Consider the following 25988-nt stretch of genomic DNA (forward strand, 5'->3'; position numbering starts at 1 on the left):
GCGACTCTCCTCCAGGACTTTGCCCTGATCAGCCAATCGTCCAAGTAAGGATGTACCAGGACTCTTCCTGGAGTCTCACTCACTAGAAGTAAAGGCAACCACAGAGGTGTTTGTGGACTTTGGGAGCTGGGAATACTTTCTCCTGGTGCAAAATTGTACGGCAGCACTGCCAGAAAGTGTCCCAAGCTCCCAGAGCCTGCAAACAAAGCAATAGAAGAAGCAGCCCATAATTTTGGTGAAGGTTCTGGGAGCGGTAGCTAGTCCGAAGGGTAGCACTCGAAACTGGTAATGATTGACCAGTACTGCAAAGCGCAGGAAGCGCTGGTGGTCCTAATGGACCAGGATGTGAAGGTAGGCTTCGGATAGGTCCAGGGAGGTTAAGAATTCTCCCGGTTGTACCGCCATTATAATGGAGCGTAGGCTTTACATGTGGAAGTGTGGTACCTTCAGGTAATGGTTGACGTCCTTGAGGTTCAGGATGGGCCAGAATGGTCCTTTTTTTCTTGGGAACGATAAAATAGAAGGAATAGTGCCAGTATTTTGTTGAGACGTGGGCACCGGAGCTATTGCCTTCAGGCTGAGTAGTCTTGCTAGTGTGGTTTCCACTGCCAGTCTTCTTGAAGTGGGAGTGGCACAGTGATGTCATAAATTTGTCTGGGGGGATGCTTTGGAATTCCAGGGAGTACCCCTCTCGAATGATAGTTAGGACCCACTTGTCCGATGTTACCTCAACCCATCTTTGGTAGAAGAGAGTAAGTCTGCCCCCTGTGTCTTCTTCCTGTGGATGGGTCTGCATCTTCTCATTGTGTGGTATGGCCGGAGCTTGCCCCTGAGCTTGCTCCTCTCTAAATGCGCTTGTTCTGAAAGGACTGAGACCTTCCTGAAGAACAAGGTGCTTGGGACTGTGTGTTCTTGTAAGGTTTAAAACACTGCGACCCTCTAACCTTTGGTTCTTCTGGGGGAGGAGCACTGATATTTATTTATTTATACCGATTTTCCTGTAAAGAATACATGTTCTTTTGTTCCTGTCTTCAGGTAATCGGGGTACTGGTGATTCGCCCCAATTTGTTGGCTAACTTCTCCAGTTCGCTCCCGAACAGGAGAGATCCTTTATTTATTTATTTATTTATTAACTTTTTATTTACCGACATTCGTGAAACACATCATGCCGGTTTACAGAGAACTCAGGCGGGGAATACAATAAAACAATATAATATAACAATATAACAGTATAACAATATAACATTAATACAGAAACAAAATTCAGAATACAAAATGAACCAAAGGAGCGAAAACAAAAAGGGGGGAGGAAGGGGGAGGGTAGGGGTAGGGGGGTGTGGGAAAAGGGGGATGGGGAGCGGGAGGGGGAAAGGCATAGCTAGATGAAGTATAAAACAAATAGAAAATAGAAAAGAGGGAGACTATGTACAGTTGAAGTATGTACAGGTACTATTAACTTAAGTAGTCCTACGGAAGTGTTGGAAAACCGGCCGTATCAATTGGGCGATGGTATTCACTGGGATATAGTTTATTTAATGGGAAACTGGAGGTGTAAAAGGAGAGAGGAGTACTAGGGGAGAAGGTGGCGGCCGGGAGGCCCAGGGATCTAGGGATGGCTAGGGGGGGGGAGAGGGGATGGGGATGGGTCGGGCGGAAGGGGAGTAAGGGTGGATGACCGGGCAGGGGGGGGCTGAGAGGAGTGGGAGCAGGGGGAGAAAGGTCGGGCGGGTGGAGCTGGGGGGAGAAATTAAGTTTGGTTAGTGTCGGGGTAGGCCTGTCGGAAAAGCCATGTCTTGACTCCTTTCTTGAACATGTGGAGGGATGTCTCTTGGCGTAGGAAGGTGGGGAGGGAGTTCCAGAGGGTGGGGCCAGCGACGGAGAAAGCTCTTCCTCTGGTATAAGTTGAATGTGCTGATTTGAGGGACGGGGTGTGGAGAGTGCCTGTCTGGGTTGTTCTTGTAGGGCGGTCAGAAGCGCGGAAACGAGGCATTTCATCGAGCCAGGTGTGATTGTATTTATGTAGGGAGTAAGGATGGTGAGAGTTTTGTATTGTGAGCGGACGGAAATGGGCAGCCAATGTAGGTCCTTTAGTATGGGGGTAATGTGGTCCCTTTTACGTGTACCGGTTATGATTCTTGCCATGGAATTTTGTAGAATCTGCAGGGGTTTGATGGTGGTGGCAGGGAGTCCTAGTAGCAGGGAGTTACAATAATCTAGTTTCGTGAGCATAGTGGTCTGTATGACTGTGCGGAAATTGTGTGTGTGGAGGAGGGGTTTGAGTTTTTTTAGGATGTTTAGCTTATAGAAACCTCCCTTTAGGAGAGCTTTGATGTGGGGTTTAAAACTTAGGTGCTGATCTATGAAGACGCCTAGGTCTCTTACAGACTGGGGCTGAGAGAGGGCTGTGGTTGAATTCTGGGGAGTATTTTGTCGCGTGGGGAGGGTGAAACGTTCAGGCTGATTAGAGATAACGAGTAATTCTGTTTTTGAAGTGTTTAGAGCTAGGTGGAGCTCAGATAGCAAGGCGCTTATGGTGGTAAGGCAGGATTCCCAGAGTTGCAAAGGTTCGCTTATGGACCTTTGAAACGGGATGAGGATCTGCACGTCATCTGCATATAGGAAGAATTTCAGGCCTAGGTCAGAGAGGAGGTGGCATAGGGGTAGGAGATAAATATTAAAGAGGGTGGAGGATAGTGATGAGCCTTGGGGGACACCTTGCGTGATAGGTATGCGTGAGGATTCGTACTTGTCGATTTTTACTAGGTATTCTCTGTGTGTTAGGTAGGAGGAGAGCCATGAGAGGGCTGTGTCAGCGATACCTATTTCAGCTAGGCGGGTCATTAGTATTTGATGGTTGACTGTATCATAGGCATTTAAAAGGCATTTTTGTGAGGTTCGCTTTGGAAGTCGCATCTGCTGACCAATTTCGGAGCCATAATTGTCTTCTGGCCGCCACTGCGGCGGTGACACCCTTCTTGTGACACCCTTCTTGTGCGCACAAGGTCTGCGGTAGCATCAGTGAGAAAGGAGACCGCAGGTTCCATCACTTCTCCTGGCGTTGTAGCGTCTCTGGAGAGGATCAAACAGGAACATGCCACCAAGGCGCAGCAGGAAGCAATTTGTAGCGTCATTGCTGAAACATCAAAGGACTGCTTAAGGATGGCTTCCAGCCTACTGCTTGGGCGTCCTTCAGTGCCACTCCTCCTTCCACAGGGATCATGGTATGTTTTGAGACAGCACAGATCATAGCGTCCACTTTAGGGAAGCATAGAATTTCCTTGGCCGTGGGCTCCAGCGGGTATAGGGCTTCTAGTGCCCGTCCCCCTTTAAAGCTGGCCTCTGGAGCATTCCATTCCAGGTCAATCAGTTCCTTGATGGGCTCCAACATAGGAAAATAGCATGAGGCTTTACGGAGGTACACCAACATGGGATTCTTTTTCGGTTCTGATGTAGGTTCCATGCCTGGGAAACCCAGTGTCTTCATAGTTTGGGACACAAGGGCTGGTAATTCGTCCTTGTGGAAGAATCGGAGCATGGTCCGGTATGGCTCCATCCCTGGGGGGATTTTCCCCTTCTTCCAGGGAGTCTGTTTCCTCATCTGAGGTGCGCCTGGATCCCCATTCGGTATGCTCTTGGTTAGGAGAGGCATGTCTCGAGAGCCTCGGGAGGTGCTGGGAAGAGCTTGGTGCGGCGGAGTTTGAGGCAAGTGGACAGCCGGGGCTGGTTGCGCCTGGACAAAGGTTTGCAGCCCTTTGAAAAATTCCACCCAGGAGAAGGTCCTGGGTCCATGTTGATACCAGGAGGAATTGTAGTGAAAGCCCCGGAGGAACTTTCCTATGGGGGCGCCGAGTTAGACAGTTAGGTCCAGGGTGCCATCATCAGTGGTTCCGGATCCCACTCCTGGCTGTGGGAAGTCTTGATTTGGTTCTCCCTGGTTCTGTTCGCACTGCTGGCACAGGAGGTATTCTAAATCAGGCTGCGCAGCTCTCAGGTGGCAGGCTGGGCAAAGGAAGGGTCCCTTGGCCTTTCTGGATGGAGGTGCCATTGTTTGTGCGCGTGTAGAGCTTAAAAAACTCATCCCTGCGAAAAGTTGTGTGCACGGATGCTCTTAGATGTGCGCAGTACGTATGCACAAGTTGTGCGTGCAGGTGGCAGACTTTGTGCGCGTGGCACAGTTATGCGTGCAGTTGTGCGTGCCACTGTGCGCACAACAGGTGTCCGCGCAGTTAAGCGTGTATCCGTACGGATGCGCTCAAGTTAGGCGCCTCGGGCTTCTGACCTGCACCGCGTATACCGACGGCGAGGGGGGAAGATGGCACAGACAACCCCGGCGACAAGATGGCAACCCCCCGGGAGGGTCTCCATGTGTGGGGACCTTCGGGGCCTAGCCAGAGGTAGGCTGCTCAACCCGATGTAAACCTCGTCGAAAGAAGGTCAGTACGGCTGTTCGAGCCTTGGAGACCGGAGACTTAGTAGTAAAGGTTTCTACCTTACCTGATCTCGGCGCTTACCGGTCGCGTGCTGGGCGGTCTCCACCGCCGTGCTCGAATCTGCACCCGCTGCCTTTCAGCCACCCTGGGGGCTACATCCACGCCGGGAATAGACCGGTGGACTAAGGCTGAGGGATATCAAATAGACCTCAGGAAAGTCTCGACTGGGGGAGGGACAGTTAGGTTTCACCACAGGAGAAGCGGGGCTCTCTTCTTAAAGGTAAATTTTCTTTCTTCTTTCTTGTGTTACACTATTCTCTTTTGGATAGTGTCCGCATCAGCTATGGGAGACGGAGAAAAACTGAAGAGGTAAGCATGCTGCACGGGTATATGTAGGCTGACGTCAGCTTTGAAATCTGACTCCATCTCCCACCTGCTATTAGAAGAGCACAATACCCATTGGTCCTGAGTCCATCTGGCTACACGCTAGGAAATGACCTATTAAAGGATTGGGCTTCCACCGGTGGGCCAATCGCTCCCATGACGTGTTTTTTTTGGGGTTTTTTTTTTTGGCAGCTTCCCAGTCAAAGAAAAGAAGAGAAATAGAGGGGCTGCTGCGACCTAAAGAGAGGTCTGTCACGAGCAGTTCTATGAATCGGGTGAGGTAGCCATCTCAGGTGGAAATATTTTGGGAGTAGCAAGTATTCCCCCCCCCCCCCCCCAAAATAAAACCCTGCGGTGGGGCCGCTTCAAAATGTCTTGGTGATTTCTAATGCCAGCGGGGTTCCCACACCCTGCTGACAAGAAAATCCGCGGAGCTGCGAAATGATGAGCTGCCAAAGTTCCCATACCCCAGCAGCACTAGAGAAGGTGCTGTGAAATGACATGTTTGCGGGGTTCCCACTACTCACCAGCAATAGGAATATATAGTGGGGCGCCAGCATTTCCCCTGCAGCCGGAGGCAGCCCTGCTGTGCAGCCAGCAGCAGAAACAAGGACTTCTTTCATGCCACAAGCAGCAGATGAAGAGATCCAGTGAATGAGAGAGGGAGAGAGAGAGACTGGCGCCGGCTCAACCCTCACGCGTAAGAGGCAGCTGTTGCTTTAGTCTGGGCTGCACAGTTGAAGAGAGGATAACTGCTGCTGCCTATACAGTGCACATTCCAGGGACAGAGCAAGAGGGTGAAAGCATGTGTATGTGTGTAAACAATAGCATGCATGAGAGCTTGTGTGTGAGTGAGCAAAAGCATGTGCGAGTGTGAGCAATATATTAGAGCCAGTCTGTGCGTGAGTGTGAGAAATAGCATATGTGAGAGCTTTAGTGTGAACATTAGCATGTGTGAGAGCTTGTACGAGTATGTGCATGATACTGTGTTGATCCAAGGAGGCTGCTGCCTACACATTACTGGGAGCGAGAACTTTGTCTGTGTTCTGCATATGTAACTGAGGTGAGGTATTCTGCTAGCATGTAGTTTCTATGTAGAAATGTATAAGCAGCAAGACTTGTTTCTGTTTTCCTAATAGGGAGGTATACTGGTGTTTAAGGGTCTCATAATATTTGCAGTTTTGCCTTTTCATAGGTAGGGTTGTTACTATTTGAGTGCTGGCAGTTAGTGCTGTTTTCATATGGGAGGTTTACTATATTGTAATTCAGTTGACAAAGCTTTCTGAGGGACAACGTGCTTTACAATAGTCCTAATATCATTTGGCTGCAGGTGTCTTTTTTGCTGAGTTTTCTGGTTGGTGCCACACAGTGCATGTAAATAAAACATGCTGTAAAATATTTTTACCTTAGAACACTGAATATTTTTTTCATGTAAAATATGTTACTATAAATGCATATTTTTTAAAATTTTGTGGGTATGCTGGGGCCAGGAATGTGTGCAAGGCTGTAAGGTTCACCTATGACACCTAATAACCTTATACAAGCCCTGGCTGCACTGACTCCACAAGAGAAAGCAAGATTCCATCTAGAGTTGTGCTGCTTTGGCTTAGTGGCTCTCCAAAGTCTTGGCCAGAGACTGGGGAGAACCACTTTTTATAAGCCCAGGGAATAATATGGTTTCCTTTTGGTATCCCCTCTCCTGGAGTCAGTAGGCAGAGCCGAGCCTGGGGAACCATCAAAGCAGCAGACTGGGTAGCCTGCTCTCAATGGGAATGCACTAGAATGATGGGAGAGTTAAGAAGTGGAGGCAAGCTACAAGTACAAGACCGAAGGGGGCAAGCCAGGAGGAAATGTGTATGGAATGTTGGGGAGGCTTCTGTCTGAGGTGTCTGCACTGAGAACTGAAAGCAGCAGCTGGCTATGGAATGAGCAAGTCTCCTAGAGAATGAGATTGGGAAAGGGAAGGTCTGCTGCATAATGAGGATAGATTAGCAGCCAGCAAGAACTTTACACTATGATGCAGCAGTACTGAACTGCAGGCACTCACTGTATGAGCACATAAGAAGCAACACATTAGCTTGTAAGAGAGCGTAAGAGACACACACTCATACACACTGTCTGAGAGAGAGAGTGTGTGGGGATATCTCTCTCTCTGATGCAGACATGCACACTCTCAGTGTGTGGGGGGGGTTTTTTGTTTGAGAAAGAGTGCTTTTCTTAACATAAGACTTGCTATACTGGGTCAGACCAAAGGTTCATCAAGCCCAATATCCTATTCCCAAGATCCCAGGTACTTGTGTAAGTGCCAATAAAGTTTCTGCAATTTAAAAATCTGATTGTGACTGAGTGTGTGTATCTGACACTGGCTGGCAGTGTTATTACTGGCAACTGGAAAAAGAGCCAGACCGGGAATCCAAAATATTCCTCTATAACAGACATAAGCAGATGTGTAGGAGGGCCAACCAATTTGCATGGATGGAACAGGGGCTGCAACTTTGCTCACCCTGGTCTAGAATGTGCTCAACTTTAGTTATTTAGGAAATGGAGAAATTACTTACCTGATAATTTTGTTTTCCTTAGTGTAGACAGATGGACTCAGGACCAATGGGTATAGTGTACTCCTGTTAGCAGGTGGAGACGGATCAGATTTCAATCTGACGTCAGCCCCTAGTACATATACCCCTGCAGGAAGTGCAGCTCTTCAGTATTCTCCTCGAAAAGCATTGTGGATATATGTGTGACTGACTGATTAACAAATAACTTGATTAACTTGAATAACTTCATAACTTAGTTAAATGTTCAAACTTGATTAACTTGAACTGGTTGACTATAGCTGGAGACCGCCAGTGTACACAACCGGAAAGTGTCGACACCCGGCAGGGTGGGTGCCCTAGGTAAATTAAAACATGGCTTACCCTTGAATTATTTGAAAGACCATGCGTAAAAGCAACCAAGGGTGGGATGCTGAGTCCATCTGTCTACACTAAGGAAAACAAAATTATCAGGTAAGTAATTTCTCCATTTCCTAGCGTGTAGCAGATGGACTCAGGACCAATGGGATGTATAAAAGCTACTCCCGAGCCGGGTGGGAGGCTGCCCATGACCCACTTAGAATTGCCCTTGCAAATGCCGTGTCCTCCCGAGCCTGAACGTCCAGACGGTAGAATCTGGAGAAAGTATGGATGGAGGACCATGTAGCCGCCCTGCAGATCTCGGCAGGTGGTGGCTTGCCAGCTTCTACGTAGGCAGCCTTGATGACTTCCTTGATCCAGCGGGCAATAGTTGCCCGCGAGGCCGCTTCCCCTTGTCTCTTTCTGCTGTGAAGGATGAAAAGGTGGTCCGTTCTTCGTACGGGTTCAGACATTTCCAGGTATCTGGATAGGAGTCTGCCGATGTTGAGGTGATGTAGATTACGGGCTTCTTCCACGTTCTTCAAGCCATCCGTCGTTGGTAGCGAGATGGTCTGGTTGAGGTGGAAGTGTGAGATCACTTCGGGGAGGAAGGAGGGAACCATGCATAGTTGGATGGACCCCGGGGTGAGCCTGAGGAACGGCAGACGGCAGGACAGTGCTTGTAGTTCCGAGATGCGGCGGGCTGAACACACTGCCAGCAAGAACACAGTCTTTAAGGTTAATAGGCAGTGGGACAGGCCTTGGAGGGGTCTGAAGGGGGTTCCCGCTAGGAAGTCCAGGACAAGATTGAGATTCCACAGAGGTACCGGCCACTTTAGTGGTGGGCGAATGTGTTTGACTCCTTTCAGGAAGCGTGACACGTCCGGGTGAGAAGCTATGCTGTCGCCCTCGCTCTTGGAGCCGTAGCATGACAATGCGGGCACCTGTACCTTGATGGAGTTGAGGGACAGACCCTTCTGTAGTCCATTCTGTAAGAATTCCAGGATCACGGGAACTTTAAATGAGCGTGGCTTGATGTTGTTGTCTTCGCACCAGGCTTCAAATACTCTCCAGATCCTTAAGTACGTTAACGATGTGGAGAACTTGCGTGCTCGGAGGAGAGTGTCTATTACCACCCGAGTATCCGCTCTTTCTCAGGCGGGCCCTCTCAATGGCCAGACCGTAAGAGAGAATTGAGCTGGGTCCTCGTGGATGATCGGACCTTGTTGTAGCAGGTACCTGTGTGGGGGCAGGGGTAGAGGGTTCCCTGCCAGCAGTCTTCTCTTGTCTGCGTACCAGGGTCTTCTTGGCCAATCCGGAGCCACCAGAAGAACTAGTCCCTTGTGTAGCTGTATCTTGTGAATGATCGAGCCCAATAGGGGCCACGGCGGGAAGGCATAGAGTAGAGTCCCCGGTGGCAAGGGCTGTACCAGGGCATCGATACCTTGGGACTGCGGTTCCCGCCTGCGGCTGAAGTATCTGGATACTTGGGCATTGGACCTGTTTGCCAGAAGGTCCATGTCCGGTGTCCCCCACCGATCCACTATCAATTGGAAGGCTGCGGATGACAGCCTCCATTCTCCTGGGTCTAGACTTTCCCTGCTAAGGAAGTCTGCCGTGATGTTGTCTTTCCCGGAGATGTGGACGGCGGAGATCTCTTGGAGGTTTGCTTCCGTCCACGCCATCAGGGGGTCTACTTCTAGGGACACATGTTGGCTCCTAGTTCCCCCCTAACGGTTGATGTAGGCCACTGTCATGGTGTTGTCCAACATTACTCTGACCGCTTTGTTTCGGAGTCTGTGAGAGAACCGCAGACAGGCTAGACTGACTGCCCGCGCTTCTAGGCGGTTGATGTTCCATCCCGCCTCTTCTACGTTCCACTGCCCATGGGCGGTTAACTCCTCGCAGTGTGCTCCCCATCCTCGTAGACTGGCATCTGTGGTGAGTAGGGTCCAGGTTGGGGAGGATAGTCTTGATGCTCGGCTCATGTGGCTGGCCTGCAGCCACCATCGTAGTTGGGTCCGAATTCTGCCCGGGAGTAATAGACATACGGTGTAGTTCTGGGATCGTGGGCTCCACCGTGATAGGAGGGAATGCTGTAGGGGCCTCATGTGGGCTTGCGCCCATGGCACAACATCCAGGGTGGATGCCATCAGCCAGAGGACTTGCAGGTAATCCCATACTGTGGGACGAGGATCGTGCAAGCAAGGTTTGCAGCCGGTTCCACAATTTTGATCTTCTTGTGGGGGGTCAGGCTGACCTTATCCTCTTTGGTGTCGAATCGGACTCCTAGGTATTCCAGCGACTGTGAGGGCTGTAGGGAGCTTTTGTTTGTGTTAACCACCCATCCTAGGCTCTCCAGTAGGGTTATGACTCTGCTGGTAGCTTGGCAACTTTGCTCCGGTGACTTTGCCCTGATCAGCCAGTCGTCCAGGTAGGGGTGAACGAGGATTCCTTCCTTCCTCAGTGTTGTCGCCACCACTACTATCACCTTGGTGAACGTCCGGGGTGCTGTGGCTAACCCGAAGGGTAGTGCCCGGAACCGGTAGTGACGGTTCAGGACTTTGAGGCGTAGGTAACGCTGGTGTTCCTGATGAATTGGGATGTGTAGGTAGGCCTCCGAAAGATCCAGGGATGAGAGAAACTCTCTCGGTTGTATCGCCCTTATTACGGATCGTAGGGTTTCCATGCGGAAGCGGGGAATCCTCAGGTGGCAGTTGACAGATTTGAGGTCCAGGATGGGCCTGAATGTTCCCTCTTTCTTGGGAATGATAAAATAAATGGAATAATGCCAAGTATTTCTCTCTTGTGGAGGCACTGAGGTTATGGCCTCGAGGGCCAGTAGCCTGGACAGTGTAGCTTCCACTGCCGCCCTCTTGGAGAGGTCGTAGCAGGGGGACTCCATGAACTTGTCTGGAGGGATTCGTAGAAAATCCAGGTAGTTCCTCTCCCGAATGATGGCTAGGACCCACTTGTCCGAAGTAATTTAGACCCATCTGCGGTAGAATAGGGCTAGTCTGCCCACTATGGCTTCTTCCCTTGGATGGGTCGGCTGAATCTCATTGAGGGGTGCGGATGGGGCCTGTACCGGAGCTGGTGCCTCTTGGTCCGAAAGGACTGGTTCCTGCCCGTAGGGCGGGGGGCTTGATAGTTGCTCTTGTAAGGATTGAAGCGCTGTGAACTTCTGCCCCTGGAGGACCTGGGGAAGGGTCGCTGGTTTCTCTTCGTCTTATCCTCCGGTAGGCGCGGCAATGGGGACTCGCCCCTTTTGTCGACCAGTTTCTCTAGTTCGCTGCCAAACAGGAGGGATCCTTTGAAGGGCATCCTCGTGAGGCGCGTTTTGGAAGATGTGTCGGCCGACCAGCTTCGGAGCCAGAGTTGCCTCCTGGCTGCCACCGCAGAGGACACTCTTCTGGCTGCGGTGCACACTAGATCGGAGGCAGCGTCCGCGAGGAATGATACTGCTCGTTCCATGTCTTCTCCCGGGGTGTTGTTCCTGGTTTGTGATAAGCAGGCACGTGTCACCATGGTGCAGCAGGCCGCAATTTGTAGAGACATAGCGGCAACTCCAAATGACTGTTTGAGGATGGACTCCAGCCGCCAGTTATGTGCATCCTTGAGCACAGCTCCTCCCGCCACTGGGATGGTAGTGCGCTTGGAGACCGCGCAGACCATGGCATCAACTCTTGGGCATGCAAGTAGATCTTTGGTTGCCGGGTCCAGGGGATACAGGGCTGCCAAGTCTCGTCCCCCTTTGAATGTGGACTCCGGAGCATTCCATTCTAGGTCAATCAGCTGCTGTGCTGCTTGTAAGAGGGAAATGGCGAGAAGTCTGTCGAAGACCCTCCAGCAGGAGGTTCGGTTTAGGTTCCCCGAAGTCCCTGGGCCCGGGATAGCGAGCACCGTCAGGCATTGGTTGACCAGGTCTGGGAGCTCGTCCTTTGTGAAGAAGCGTCTCATGGTTCGGTGAGGCTTTATCCCCAGGGGAAGCTCCCCCTCTTCTAAGGGTTCGGCTTCCTCCTCAGAGATGTCCGAGTCCCCATAGGTGGGGCTTCTGGGTAGTGGAAGCCTGTGCCTAGGCCTTGAAGGGCCTGGGGCATGAGAGTCCTCTGTGGAGCATCTGGCTGGTCAGCCTGAGGTTCAGTTTGCATTTGAACAAAGGCGTGAATCCCCTTGAAGAACTCCACCCATGAGATTGACACTGGGTCAAAGCTGAGGGGCGCTGGTTCCTTGGGGGTCCCCGTCTGTGGGGAGGTCCCCCTGGCTAGGTGCGGGGTACCCCCTGAGGAGCTAGAACTCGGCCCTGGGTGGGACTGGCCCTGGACTGGGTCTCCCAGGGCCTCTTCGCACTGCGTGCACAGGGCGGCCTCCTCGCTTTGTGCAGCTCTGATGTGGCATGCTGGGCAGAGGTCTTGAGCCTTTATCCCTGTTTCTGGAGGTGCCATGGCTGTTGGCGCATAAGCTCTTATGCACTTCGGTGTGCTTAAGATGAGCGTGTAGTTGTGCGCGCCGCTGTGCGTTCAGCAGTAGATATGTGCGCGGTTATGTGCGCGCAACTTATGCGCACAAGGTTTTATGTGCGTGTAAGTTTATGCACACAAGTGCTTTGTGTGCCTAGCTCGAATTGTGCGCTCTCAAACGGCACGGTGAATAGGGCCAAGATGGCGACGGCGAGCACGCGGGCAATATGGCGACCCCCTCGGAGGGTCTCCACGTGGGTAGACCCTCGGAAATAGCCAGGGCCTGGCCCTGCTAGGGCGGATCAACCCGGTGGCACTGGTCCCGGCCGGTGACCTGTGCTCCTCCTCGATCCTCGGAGACCGGATTCAAGCAGAAGATTTCTACCTTACCTGGTCTTCGGCGCTTCCCGATTTCGTCCCGGGCGGTCTCCAGCTGCGGGGGGAGAGGGCAAATACCTTCACCGCCGCACTCGAGGGTGCACCCGCTGCCTCTCTGCCGCGCCCGAGGATCGGGGACCAGGTCCTCGCCGCGATTCGGCCACTGGACCGAGGCTTACCTCCGAGGGACCACGGAAATCACCTCGGGAATCTCAACTGGGGGAGGGACCCAGGGACCCGAAGGTATCACCACAGGAGAGCGGGGCTCGTCTTCAGGTAGGTTTTTTCTTTGATTTTCTTCTTTGAATTTGGTTCTAATGCTGTGGGAGCGTGCAGAAAGTCCTTAACTGCTATGAAGATGGAAAATACTGAAGAGCTACACTTCCTGCAGGGGTATATGTACTAGGGGCTGACGTCAGATTGAAATCTGATCCGTCTCCAACTGCTAACAGGAGTACACTATACCCATTGGTCCTGAGTCCATCTGCTACACGCTAGGAAAGATTAAGTTTATTTTAGACATATTTTTGATCCATTCTGCTGGGTTCCAGGGTTGACTTGGTATGCTTTTGGGAGCTATTGATCCATGTGCTGCAGGGAAAGTGCATGAGGGCTTCAGATACTCATGGGCCAGTTTTGAACACTCCCCGGGCCGATATTTTCCTACAATCTGCCCCTGAATGAAGTCAAATACTGCAGACCAAGTATGCAGACCCTATGGTTATGTAAAACTGTTTTACATACTAAGCTTTTTCCATTATACAATATGTTCCTGCAATTAATTTTTTTTTTTAAACTGATGCAAACCCTAGAATATCAAACATTCACAGGAAAAATATGAATACTATTTATGAAGAAATCATTTCAAGAAATTCAACTGCTGTAACAGAGTACATTGTTGACATAACAGCAAATCTCAACATTTTAGTTGCAATACAACTATTCACTTAAAGCCAGATGTTTAAAAAAAATATTAGAAAAGGTTATTTTGGAAAAAAATATTAACATTTACAATAGCTGATACAATGCAGAAACATCAGTAATTTATTACTACACCTCAAAACTGAACTAGTTTGTTTCTGGTTGCTATGGAGAACTGAGTTTTACAGATGACTTCTTCACTTACCAATTGCATTTATAGTCCTCATTTGCTGGTGAACTTGAGGCTGTGCTGGTTGCTGGCCTGGTACCTGAGGCTGCAACGGCGTCTGTGGCTGATTGCCGTAGGGCAGACCTAGAGCAGCATAGGCTCGCTGCATAGAGCTGGGATCAATTGGATTAGGGCTATTTAAAGAAGGAGTAGAGTGCTGGCCTGCTCCCACTGAGCCAATTGGGTTCTGTATTCCACTGGTAGGAGACCCTAGAATAGCTAAAAAGAAAAAAAAAATACATAGAAAATGAAGATTTACTGAATATGCTATGCAGCTAACTTGGCCAAGATATTCAGTGGCACAGCCATGACATTATATATATATTTATCTGTCTAATAGCTGTCCCAGACTTATCCAGCTAAGCCAGATGAGGTGAATATCAGCACTTAACTATAGAGGATAAATACCTCTATATAAATATAATTCACTTTGAAGTGCCTGAAATGCAGAATATATATCAAATAAAAATAAATAAATTAGCATGCTATGTAGCTTTGCCCTGAAACATCCCCGTTCCACCCTTCATTTATTTGGTTAAGTGTTTATCAGGATAAACAGCCAACCAGCAAAGTGGAGACCACTGAGCACAGCCAAATATTCAGACAGCCCCACTCAGCAGGTTAAACCAGAACATAACTGGCTAAGTGGCATGGAATATCGACCATTCTGCTTCAAAGGAAGCATAAGAATTCTATCCTAGTAGAATGGTTATATATTAAAGGTTTTAAATGGAACTAAAATGAACAGACATAATGAATAATCTCTTCTGGAGATGATATAATATACTTGTTGTATTAATCTGTAGACCACTGAAAATGTATGCCATATGACCTCAAACATCTGACAAAGAAGTAGGATGAACATCTGTCCACTTTAATAGTTTCACTGCTAATGCAAATGATCACCATAGCGACTTCACAAAGAAACTGGGCCAGTGTGCTCTAAGTTAGGAGACAGAAACAGAGGGTAGGGAAGGGATAGCATTTAAGGATAGGTGGAGGGCCCAAGAATGGAACAGCATGAAGAAAAAGAAAAAAATAAAAGCGCAGATGGGCACAAGGAGGATATGTTAGGTAAGGAAAGAGGAGGAAGGATGGTTTAACATGAGATGTAAATGGAGGAAGAAAGAAAGTTGCTTGGGAAATAAGGATAGAACAGGAAGACTGAAAAAAAAAAATAAGGACAGTAGCTATGCAGAAGATGTAAACTAGGGCAAAGCAGACAGATTACAGATTCCAAACTACCCATTTCAACTGCTAGGCAGGTTAGGGATACAATTAAAAACATTCTTTGAATTGTCTGCATGCAAATACCAGAAGTCTGAAAAATAAGACTGAAGAATTAGAATGAATGGTACTGCGAAGACAGAATAATAGACATCTCAGAGATGGTAGATAGCCAATGGGAATCTGGCACCAGGTTACAAATTATATCAAAATGATAGGCCAGATCAAATTGGTGGAGAGGTGGTGCTAAATGTAAAAAATTGCATAGTCAAGATAAAAGTCCTGAAGAAAACAAAATACATTGTGGAATCTCTATAGATAGGGGGAAGAGAGTAGCGCTGGGGCATACTATTGTCCACTTGGCCAGGATGAAGAAATCGTGAAATGCTACCAGAACTTAGAAAACAATAATGGGAGAGTTCGATCATCAAAAGAAAACTTGCTGGCTAGAAACAAAATTTGCTTCCCCAGCAGATGAATTGCAACAAAAATAGAGGTAAGCATCTGATACATTTCAATTAAGTCCTACCACTTAGGTTTTTAATACATCTTTATTCTAACAAACATGTATAAACTCCAATACAGGCTAACAAGCATATATCATGTGTGAAATTTTTCCATATATATTCATATAAAGGTATATGTTTTCCAAAAATATTTTTGCACAATAAATCACTCTTCAATAAAAAAACACAATCACACACATGTACATTCACATCCTGAAGTACTCCCACAAACAATCACATACAGCAATTAAAACCATGTACAGAAATATAAACAAAGATTGTATCAAATATAAAAACAAAAATGGCAAACAATCTTCCAAAGTGCCCCTTCTTGATTATGACCCCGATCCAAAGAAGCATGGCTTCCCATAGGATTCTAGAATCAACCTGTAGAAACGTGTGCATTGGCTGATATTAAAAAATGCCGCTTAATTGCAAACCCGATCCCGACTAGGGCCCAAACTTTGTCTCAAAGTTGAGGCTGCTACAGGGGAACTGTATAACCAGAAAGCAATTTAAAAAAAAAATTCAAAACACAAGCAAAATCACAAACTTCAAACAAATAAATTTAAACCTTTGCTTACCAACTTTAAATGTAGTAACCTGAAAATACTGCCCAATACTGACTTAGATTTCAGCTGTAGATGAAAACCTTCTTACTAAATGCCTGTCAGCATTTACTCCCGGCTCAAAAACCCCCTTAAAACTAAACATAATATAAAAGAAAGAAAAAATATATCCTTATTGTCCATATTCTAAAGACAAATTTCTAGACAAAGCACTGCATTTGTAAAACACCTACCTTCAGCAAAAAAGACTCAAAGTATAATGTCGAAAAAGAGGGGCGTTAAACATTCACTTCTCATGAAAATACTTGAGTATGAATAGCTGTTAAGAAAACAAAACCAAGCCATAGAAACTCTCCAATGTGAAATCACTTTATCCCAATACAAAATAAAGTCCATACTTAACCATGATTATTTAAACGCATCTCAAAAAGTTACTTCAAATTTCCATCAGACCAGACAGAGAATCTAGGCATCTAAATGCTTGACTATTTGAACTCCTGTGTCTCCAATTTGAATTTTATATACACAGCTGATCCCCAAAGGATAGCTTTTTTAGATATATGGGTTATCTGGTCTAGATCGGGTTTCGAGACAACTTTACATAGGTAGAAAACAGATTGTAACTCTGTTGCGTTTTGATACCTGCCATCCACGAAGGATGAAGGAAGGGATATCGGTTAGCCAATTTTTTCAGCTCGGCCGTATTTGTTTGTCTCTTGAAGAATTTAATCAGCAAGCGACAATCATGCAAGCTTCCTATTTAGAAAAAGGGTATCCACGTAAAGTAATCAAAAAAGCCTGTAAAAGGGTACATTTCTGTGACCGTAAATGGCTATTACTTAAGAAACCATCGGTTCCAACTGATAGGGTTGTGTGTGTTTTACCACATACTCCCATCACGCATAAGGTTGTAAGCATCATTAATCTCATTGGTCAATGTTAAGGGAGGTTCAACATCTTTAAAAGAATGAAAACCCTGTTTGTATATTAACAGGAATAAATCTAAGAGAGAAGCTATTTTGTCTTTATTAGATTCTAAGGAGATAGTTGCCAACTCTTCTGGTGGACATCGTCCGTGTGGTAGATGCAGGTTTGTGAACTGTGATATTGGAGGTGTTTAAGCACCCTACACCACCACAAGAATTTCCATTATGGTCATCTACCTCTTGTCAATCTAAGAATTTGATATATCATTTTGTAACCTGAAGCATGTATCTTTGGTACAACACTGGATTGTAGCTGGACATCAAGTCACAGACCTGCATTTCTTTTGCCTTACAGGAGGGTCCAACCCCATCCTAGGGGTGGGGACTTCAAGATCTCTTATCAAGGTTGAACAAAGATGGATTTACCGCCTAATTGTGGTTATTTGAAATGGATTAAATCAAAAGATTGAGTGGGGGATTTTTTTATAATTATATTTTCTTCTTATTCTAGTTTTTGTATTCTCTTGATTGGTGTTTTTGTTGAGAGAGGATGTGTAATCGCAGGTTTTTCCCATTGATTCTGGAGGGTGATTTGCGATTGTTCATTATTAGTCTTTTTTGATTGGTAGATTCAAATGACATTGTAGGTCTATAAATGTAGGAGGGTTACAAGCATTCAGATGCAGAGATTCTCTGTCTGGTCAAATAGTATCTTTTTGAGATGTGTTTAAATAATCATGGTAAGTATGGACTTTATTTTGTACTGGGATAAAGTGATTTCACATTGGAGAGTTTCTATGGATTAGTTTTGATTTCTTAACAGCTATTCGTACTCAAATATCCTAATGGGAAGTGAATATTTAATGCTCCTCTTTTTCGACATTATGATTTAAGAGTCTTTTGCGCTGAAGGTGGGTGTTTTACAAATGCAGTGTTTTGTCTAGAAATTTGAGTCTTTAGAAAATGGACAATAAAGCTTTTTTCTGTTGCATTGTGCTTAGTTTTAAGATGGTTTTTGAGCCTGGCGTAAACGCTGAGACAGGCATTTAGTAAGAAGGTTTTCATCTATGGCTGAAATCTAAGGCAGTATTCTCAGGTTACTACTACATTTAAAGTTGGTAAGCAAAGGTTTAAATGTATTTGTTTTAAGTTTAAGTGATTGCTTGTGTTTTGAATTCTGTTTTGTTTTTTTGTTTTGGTTTTTTTAATTGTTTTCTGGTTATACAGTTCCCCTGAAACAGCCTCATCTTTGAGGCAAAACTTGGGCCCTAATCGGGATCGGGTTTGCAAGTAAGAACTGGACTTGTATGCTCGATATGCCAATGGATCTGTGGCCACGTCATCAATGTACTCTGTCAGACAGCATGTGTGATGGAGCCAGGCAGAGGATCTCTACTAGCTATGGCCTGTGTCAGGAAAGAAAGTTCCCTGGGGGAAATGTGACTGTGGTATATTAAGGTGAAGGAGGAAATGATAGCTATCAGGGTGCCGATTGTGCTCACATTGGTCTCCTGAACTACAATCCCACTGTGATTCTGCTGATACTCCTATTCACGCACCCTAGTCGCCAGTATCTCCTTCATATAAGTGAGATGCTGAGACAGGAGGGCAAGACTCCCTTTTACCCATGGGTCACAAAGCGAGGCAAGCACGTAAGTTTTGTTTTCTGTTACAGGTTTCAGTCTCTCTTGCACCTTCTGCTGCAAGGAATCCATAAACTGCAACACCTTTGCTTTCAGTCCCTCTTGCACAAGAAAACCCTACAACTTCCTCTCCAGAGTATTATGGGGATGACTCTACCCAAGGAAGCAGTTCTGGAACTCAGATCCTCCGTGGCATCCTTGAAGGGCTTCAGGACTTGTATCCACTGCTCAAACGTAATGGCCCAGGGGGCAATCCATACCTATCTCTGTTTCAAGAGACAGGTCATGAAGGTCTGCTGCTCCTTTAACCTCTGCATCAGAAAGGTGGAATTCCAGTGGTGCCAACATCTTGAATCAGTCGCTTATGAGACATTCCGACTTCTTCCCATTTTTCTCGAAGAAAGCAAATGTTGCTTACCTGTAACAGGTGTTCTCACAGGACAGCAGGATGTGAGTCCTCACATATGGGTGACATCATCAGGATGGAGCCCAATCACAGAAAACTTCTGTCAAAGTTTCCAGAACTTTGACTGGCCCCTACTGGGCATGCCCAGCATGGCACTAACCCTGCAGCCAGCAGGGGTCCCCCTTCAGTTTTATTTGATAGGTACAGGCAGTGCCGAAAAGATAAAACAACAAAAACGTTATGAACCCAACCACTGTGGGGTGGCGGGCGGGTTTCGTGAGGACTAACATCCTGCTGTCCTGTGAGAACACCTGTTACAGGTAAGCAACATTTGCTTTCTCACAGGACAAGCAGGATGGTAGTCCTCACATATGGGTGAGTACCGAGCTGAGGATGTCCGAACATGCACCAAATGTGCCCAACGGCGTGCAACAGGCACAACAACCGGGGTGGAATTTGGTAGAGGGCATCCTGAACCCCACCGGGCAGGCAGAAGGGTGTTGGTACGTCACGTTGGAAATAGGTTATGCAGGACAGATTGGCCGAAGATGGAATCTTGTCTTCCGGCTTTGCCTAGGCAATAGTGGGCTGCGAAAGTGTGGAGAGAACTCCAGGTGGCAGCCCTGCAAATGTCAGGAAGCAGCACCGATCGTAGGTGTGCTACTGAAGTCGCCATGGCCCTCACAGAGTGTGCTTTAACACGGTCTTGAAAAGGAATGCCTGCTTGCTGATAGCAAAAAGATATGCAGTCCGCCAACCAGGAGGAGAGAGTCTGCTTACCCACAGTTTGCCCTAGTTTGTTGGGATGGAAAGAGACTAATAACTGAGTGCTCTTCCTGTGGGCAACTGTACGGTCTAGGTAGAACACTAGAGCCCGTTTACAGTCGAGGGTATGCAGAGCCTGTTCTCCTGGGTTGGAGTGGGGCCTGGGAAAGAAGAAAGGTAGTATGATGGATTGATAAATGTGAAACTCCAAAACTACCTTAGGCAAAAACTTAGGGTGAGTGCGGAGTACCGCCCGGTCCTGCAGGAGTTTAGTGTAAGGCGGATAGGTAACTAGGGCCTGTAACTCACTAACCCTGTGAGCTGAAGTGATAGCCAAAAGGAAAATCCCTTTCCATGTGAGATATTTTAGGTCACAGGAGTGAAGAGGTTCGAAGGGTGGTTTCATGAGCCGCCCGAGAACCAGATTAAGGTCCCAAGAAGGGGCCGGAGGACATAAAGGTGGCTTGATATGGAGCAAGCCTTTAAGAAAACGTATTACAAGGGGTTGTACCGATATAGGGACATCCTCGACACCTTTATGGAAGGCGGCTACCGCATTGACATGCATTCTGATGGAAGAGGTCTTTAGACCTGATTCCGATAAATGCCAGAGATAGTCCAAAAACCTTGGGATTGGACAGGAAAAGGCATCAAGGGATTGCAAAGAACACCATGATGTGTACCTTTTCCACTTATAGGAATAAGTTTTTCTTGTGGAAAGCTTTCGTGAAGCAATCAGGACACGAGAAACCGAATCTGAAAGGTTAAGTGGTTGAAGAATTAACCTTTCAACATCCATGCCGTCAGGGACAAGGCCTGACGATTGGGATGGCGTAGACATCCGTCGTTCTGAGTGATCAGAAGCGGGTGCGTTCCCAAGGGAATGTGCCTGCGGATGGAGAGATCCTGGAGTATGGGAAACCACACTTGGTGTGGCCAGTGAGGTGCTATCAGGATCATGGTTCCCTTGTCCTGACGGAGCTTCACGAGAGTCTTCGAGAGATGAGGAAGTGGAGGGAATGCATAAAGCAGACCGGCTGCCCACGAGAGGGAGAATGCATCTCTGGCCTGAGAGCGCTCGTGCCGAATGAGGGAGCTGTAATTATCCACCTTGTGGTTCTGAGGGGTAGCAAAGAGGTCTATTTGGGGATGACCCCATTGCTGGAAGAGAGAGGTCACTACAGAGGGAACGAGAGACCACTCGTGCGGTTGGAAGATACGACTCAAATTGTCTGCCAAGACATTGTGCACTCCCGGCAAATAGGTGGCCCTGAGGTATATCGAGTGGGAGAGCGCTTCCGCCCAAATCTGCGCAGCTTCCTGACACAGAAGGAAGGAGCCTGTGCCTCCCTGCTTGTTGATGTACCACATGGCCACCTGGTTGTCCATCTGAATCAGGACGACGTGATTTGATAGGCAATCCTGAAAAGCTCTGAGAGCATATCACATCGCTCGAAGCTCCAGGAAATTTATCTGGTGTTTGGCTTCCTCTGGAGACCAAAATCCTTGTGACTGCAGATCGTTTACATGAGCTCCCCAGCCGAGGTTGGAAGCGTCGGTGTTGAGAATGAGTTGAGGATCTGGCAGGTGAAAAGGCAGTCCCTGGAGGAGATTGTTCTGATCTTTCCACCAGGCGAGAGACAGACTGAGTGTGTCGGTGATGTGGACAATGGTTGACAGAGGCTGAGTTCCTTGAATCCATTGTGACCTCAGAGTCCAATGCATGACTCTCTTGGCCAGGCGGGCCATTGGTGTGAGATGGACTGAAGACGCCATGTGTCCGAGAAGGACAAGGAATTGTCGAGCTGTTGCTGTATACTGAGACTGCAACTGATGAGCGAGGGACATGAGGGTTTGCACTCGTTGTTGAGGTAGAAAGGCTTTTGCCTGTAAGGTGTCCAAGTCTGCCCCAATGAACGATAAGGTTTTAGATGGGACTAAATAGGATTTCTCGTAATTGACGAGAAAACCTAGAGAAATTAGAGTGTGAAGGGTCAAATCCAGGGACGATCGAGCGGCTTGCTGGGTTGGGCCCTGATTAACCGGTTGTCTAGATAGGGGTAGACGTGAACACCTTCTTTCCTGAGAAAGGCTGCGACAACCACGAGACATTTGGTAAGGACTCATGGTGCCAATGCTAGGCCGAATAGAAGCACCCGGTATTGATAGTGCTTTGGGCCTACTAAAAACCTGAGGTACTTGCGATGAGCTGGAGCTATCGCAATGTGGGTGTACGCTTCCTGGAGGTCCAGAGAGCAGAGCCAGTCTCCTCTTTGTAGAAGAGGTAGAAGCGAGCCCACGGTTACCATCTTGAACTTTTCCCGCTGGAGGTACTTGTTGAGGGTACGTAGGTCCAGAATTGGACGAAGCCCCCCGGAATTTTTGGGGATAAAAAAGTAACGGGAATAGAACCCTAGGCCTTGTTGCGAAAGAGGGATTGGTTCTATTGCCCTTAACTGGAGAAGGGAAACCTCCTGCTCCAGAAGGAGAGAGTGGTCGGTTAACTCTCCACACTTGTAGAGGTGGTGATTCCGGTGGAAGAGCAAGAAAGTTCAGGTGGTAACCCTGAGCAATGATTGCTAGCACCCATTGGTCGGTTGTGATTGATTGCCACATGCCATGAAAGTGGCACAATCGACCTCCCACTGGTATGCCTGGCAGAGGAATCAGGCTGCTGCTCTCCAAGGGAAAGTCATAAACCTGAGGCAGGCCCCGGCTGGGGAGCTGCTTGTGGCTTTTGCTTCCTGGGCTGGCGAGGCTGAGATTTTTGATAAGGCCTCGTAACTCGGGACCTTGTTGGTGGAGGATAGTACTTCCTTGGGCGGAAGAATGACTTCTTAGAGTCCTTCTTGAAGGGCTGTCTAGAAGGGAAGTCAGAAGGTATCGATGAGAGCTGTTTTAGGGTCTCATGATGGTCCTTTAATTCAGCCACTATTTGCTGAATCTGTTCACCGAACAGATTATCTCCTATACAGGGCAGGTCAGAGAGCCTGTCTTGTACTTCTGGGCGAAGGTCAGAAGACTTGAGCCAGGCCCAGCGTCTTGCCGAAATGGCAGTTGCAGACACTCTAGTGGAGGTGTCGAAGATATCATAAGTTGTTCTTATCTCATGCTTTCCTGCCTCAAACCCCTTGTTGACAAGGGTTTGAAGATGTTCTTGAAATTAGTCAGGCAGGATTTCAGAGAAGTCCTGTATTTGCTTGAAAATGACCCTGTTGCATTGGGTCATGTACAGCTGGTAAGAAGCAATCCTGGAGATGAGCATGGCCCCTTGGAACACTCGACGACCAATATTGTCGAGGAAATTGTGTTCCTTGACAGGAGGGGTAGAGGAGTGTGGTTTCGTCCTTTTTGCTTTCTTTTGAGCCGATTCCACCACAACTGAGTGGTGGTCGAGCTGAGATTTTTGAAAGCCAGGGGCTGACTGTACCAGATAAGTAGTATCAGCCTTTCTGTATACTGGGGCAATGGATCCAGGGTTTTCCCAGTTTTTGAGGAGGTCAAGAAGAACTTGATGAATGGGAATAGAAGTGATCACTTTAGGGGCATCCAGGAATTGGAGAAGCTCCATCATTTGGTGCCTATCATCTTGCTCAGTCTGAAGCTGGAAAGGGACATTTCCTTCACAAAATTAATGAAAGATAGGTCCTCTGGAGGAGAACGCTTTCTACTTTCAGTAGAAGGAGGTGAAGGTAAATCATCGGTGTCTGTGGAAATATCATCACCCCAGGTGTCATAAGGATCAGCAGCCTGACCCTGTATGACAAGAAGGGGATTGGATACCCGAAGGGCCCGGCTGAGGCTCCGAGAAAATTGAAGGAATCACCGGGGGCACCGTGGACGCCCTGGGGGGCATCAGTGCCGGCATCGAAGGCATCGATGGCACCGATGTGCGTATCGCTCCTGATGAATGAATCGGTGGCAAGGGACGACATGGCCTCAATGGCTGAGGCAATACCCCCGAAGGAGGAATGTGAAACTGTGTTTCTCCTCCCGATGAAGCTGTCATCGGGGAGCGCACCGGGGCCATCGGAGACCCGGGAATTACCGGTGGAAGGGCAGTCATGAGCGCCTCCATCCAGGATAGCAGCGGTGCCAGCGCTGCTGGAATCGGGTCAGTGACCGGTTCCACTCTCGGTGCCGGTGTTGGAGGGACCTGGCGTCGTTGCATCGCCTTGTCGATGGCCTCCTGGACCATCCGGTCCAGTTCTTCCCGGAAAACCTGAGGCAATGACCTCCGGCTCCGTGATGGAAGAGGGAGGCTGAGGCACATTTGGAGGGACCACCTTTACAGGTGGAATCGCAACTCCCAAACCCCAATCGGGTGAGGGTGGCCTCGATGTCCCGGTCGTAGGAGCGGTCGGTGCTGTTTCTGGATGGGGCTTTTTCGATGGTGGCTCGGACGGTGGCGAGGTCGATGATTTCGCTCCCTCGACGGTCCGAGTCTTACGATGCCGATGGCGATGTTTCTCCCTTCGATCCCCTCGATCTTGAGGGGGAGAAACGGGAGTTGATGGCCGTGAAGACTTCGATGGCGGGCGGTCACCGGACAGTTGTCGATGGTGGTGCGACTTCGACGGTGCCGGTTCTGATGATGTCAATGCGATGGACGGCGTCGGGGTGTGAGCACGGTAAAGGAGTCCCATCTTCTCCATTCTGGCTTTGCAACCTTTTGGTGTCATGAGGGCACATTTGGTGCAAGTCAGGACATCATGCTCACGGCCTAAACACATTACACAGACTCCATGAGGGTCTGTGATAGACATGGTGCGAGTACAGTCCGGGCACAGACGAAAACCAGAGGCCATGGCCATAGAAAAAATCGAGCCGCGGTACGGTCGATGGCCAGTAGGCCGCGAGGGCCAAACTCGACGTTAATCGACGAAAAACGGTGAAAAACTTATCGGAGTACCGTGGCCTGAGAAAAGTTAGAGGAGGACCCCTGTGGGGCAAAATAATTTTAAATAAGTCCGTGAAGAAAATTCCTGTCAGGAATCTTTTCAAAGCTCCTAGACCGCGAGGCTACTGCTGTGCGGAAAAAGATGACTGAAGGGGGACCCCTGCTGGCTGCAGGATTAGTGCCATGCTGGGCATGCCCAGTAGGGGCCAGTCAAAGTTCTGGAAACTTTGACAGACGTTTTCCGTGATTGGGTTCCATCCTGATGATGTCACCCATATGTGAGGACTACCATCCTGCTTGTCCTGTGAGAAGCTGCTCATCATTCAAAATACAATAAAAATGTTTGTCTATTTTCCTGCATCTCTGTATCAGGTTCTTCAGGACAGGGATGACCTATTTACTGACCCCCAGCTGCAGAGAATCCATTACTACCAGGTGCAGCAGTTTGAAAACAATAGATATGATAGCCCTCCCCCACAATCTTCCACTACCCGTATCAAATTTGCATACAGTCTCACAAAAAAACTGCATGAAAACTTCTGACTCTCCAATTTAGCTGCCAACTCTGCAGCATCTTCTTTCTTAGATGTGGGAAATATGCGCTTGCCAGCAAGCCATTTCATCAGGGTTTAAACACTATCTTCCCTTCTCCCTGACCTTTGCGCTGAATAAAAGCATCACTTGTGCTTAAGCCTCTCTGCCTGGGAAAGGATACCTGACTGTCATGTATTTCTCTAGCTTATAATTAATCCTGATAGCCTGAAATAAAGGCTGGGTGTTCCCTAGTCAGAGGCAGGACAAAGTCAGGAGGTATAGATTTCAGCAGCCAATGAAATGATCCGTGCACACCTCCTGAGCCAAAGCCAATAGTGTAGAGACATGTCTGTTGCTATGGGGAAAGTAGCCAATCATGTGATGACACATCATCTGCCTTTGTATGAATGTACAATAAAGGAGGACTCTGAGGTGTGCTCAGGTCTCTTTTACCTGCCTGCCATGAAAGCTGCCTGATGTGCGTCTTCATTACTGCTACATCTGGTGACCCGCGCCGTGATACTCCCTGCTCATTTCGGCTGGACATAGCTTAGGTACGTACTGTTCAACAGATTTGCAATTGTAAGTATTTTTAAAGTACTTTTTAGTATTTTTTAAGTATTTTTCAGCAAGTTTGTTCCCCACATTCGTGAGCATGGGAAGTGATTTATCTGTACAGCAAAGGCTACATGCCACGGAGCTGCAGAAAATAATCAATAATCATTATTTCATCACCAGAAGAAAAGAAAAAGCACAAATCAGCCTGGGGGACTTAGAAAAATTAATAAGTGAAATAGCTTGCCGTTGCCCTTGGTATTC

General features: G+C 48.0%; 1 protein-coding gene across 1 annotated transcript in view; it reads right to left on the reverse strand.

Annotated features, from left to right (window-relative positions):
- Positions 1-25988, reverse strand: part of CREBBP (CREB binding protein) — a 918877-nt gene that overhangs the window by 682836 nt on the left and 210053 nt on the right. Inside the window, exon 6 of the mRNA XM_029576620.1 lies at positions 13670-13912. Coding sequence (XP_029432480.1) covers positions 13670-13912 — 243 coding nt within the window. The remainder of the gene's footprint in view (positions 1-13669; positions 13913-25988) is intronic.

The sequence above is a fragment of the Rhinatrema bivittatum genome, chromosome 14, assembly GCF_901001135.1.
Source record: "Rhinatrema bivittatum chromosome 14, aRhiBiv1.1, whole genome shotgun sequence".
NCBI lineage: Eukaryota > Metazoa > Chordata > Amphibia > Gymnophiona > Rhinatrematidae > Rhinatrema > Rhinatrema bivittatum.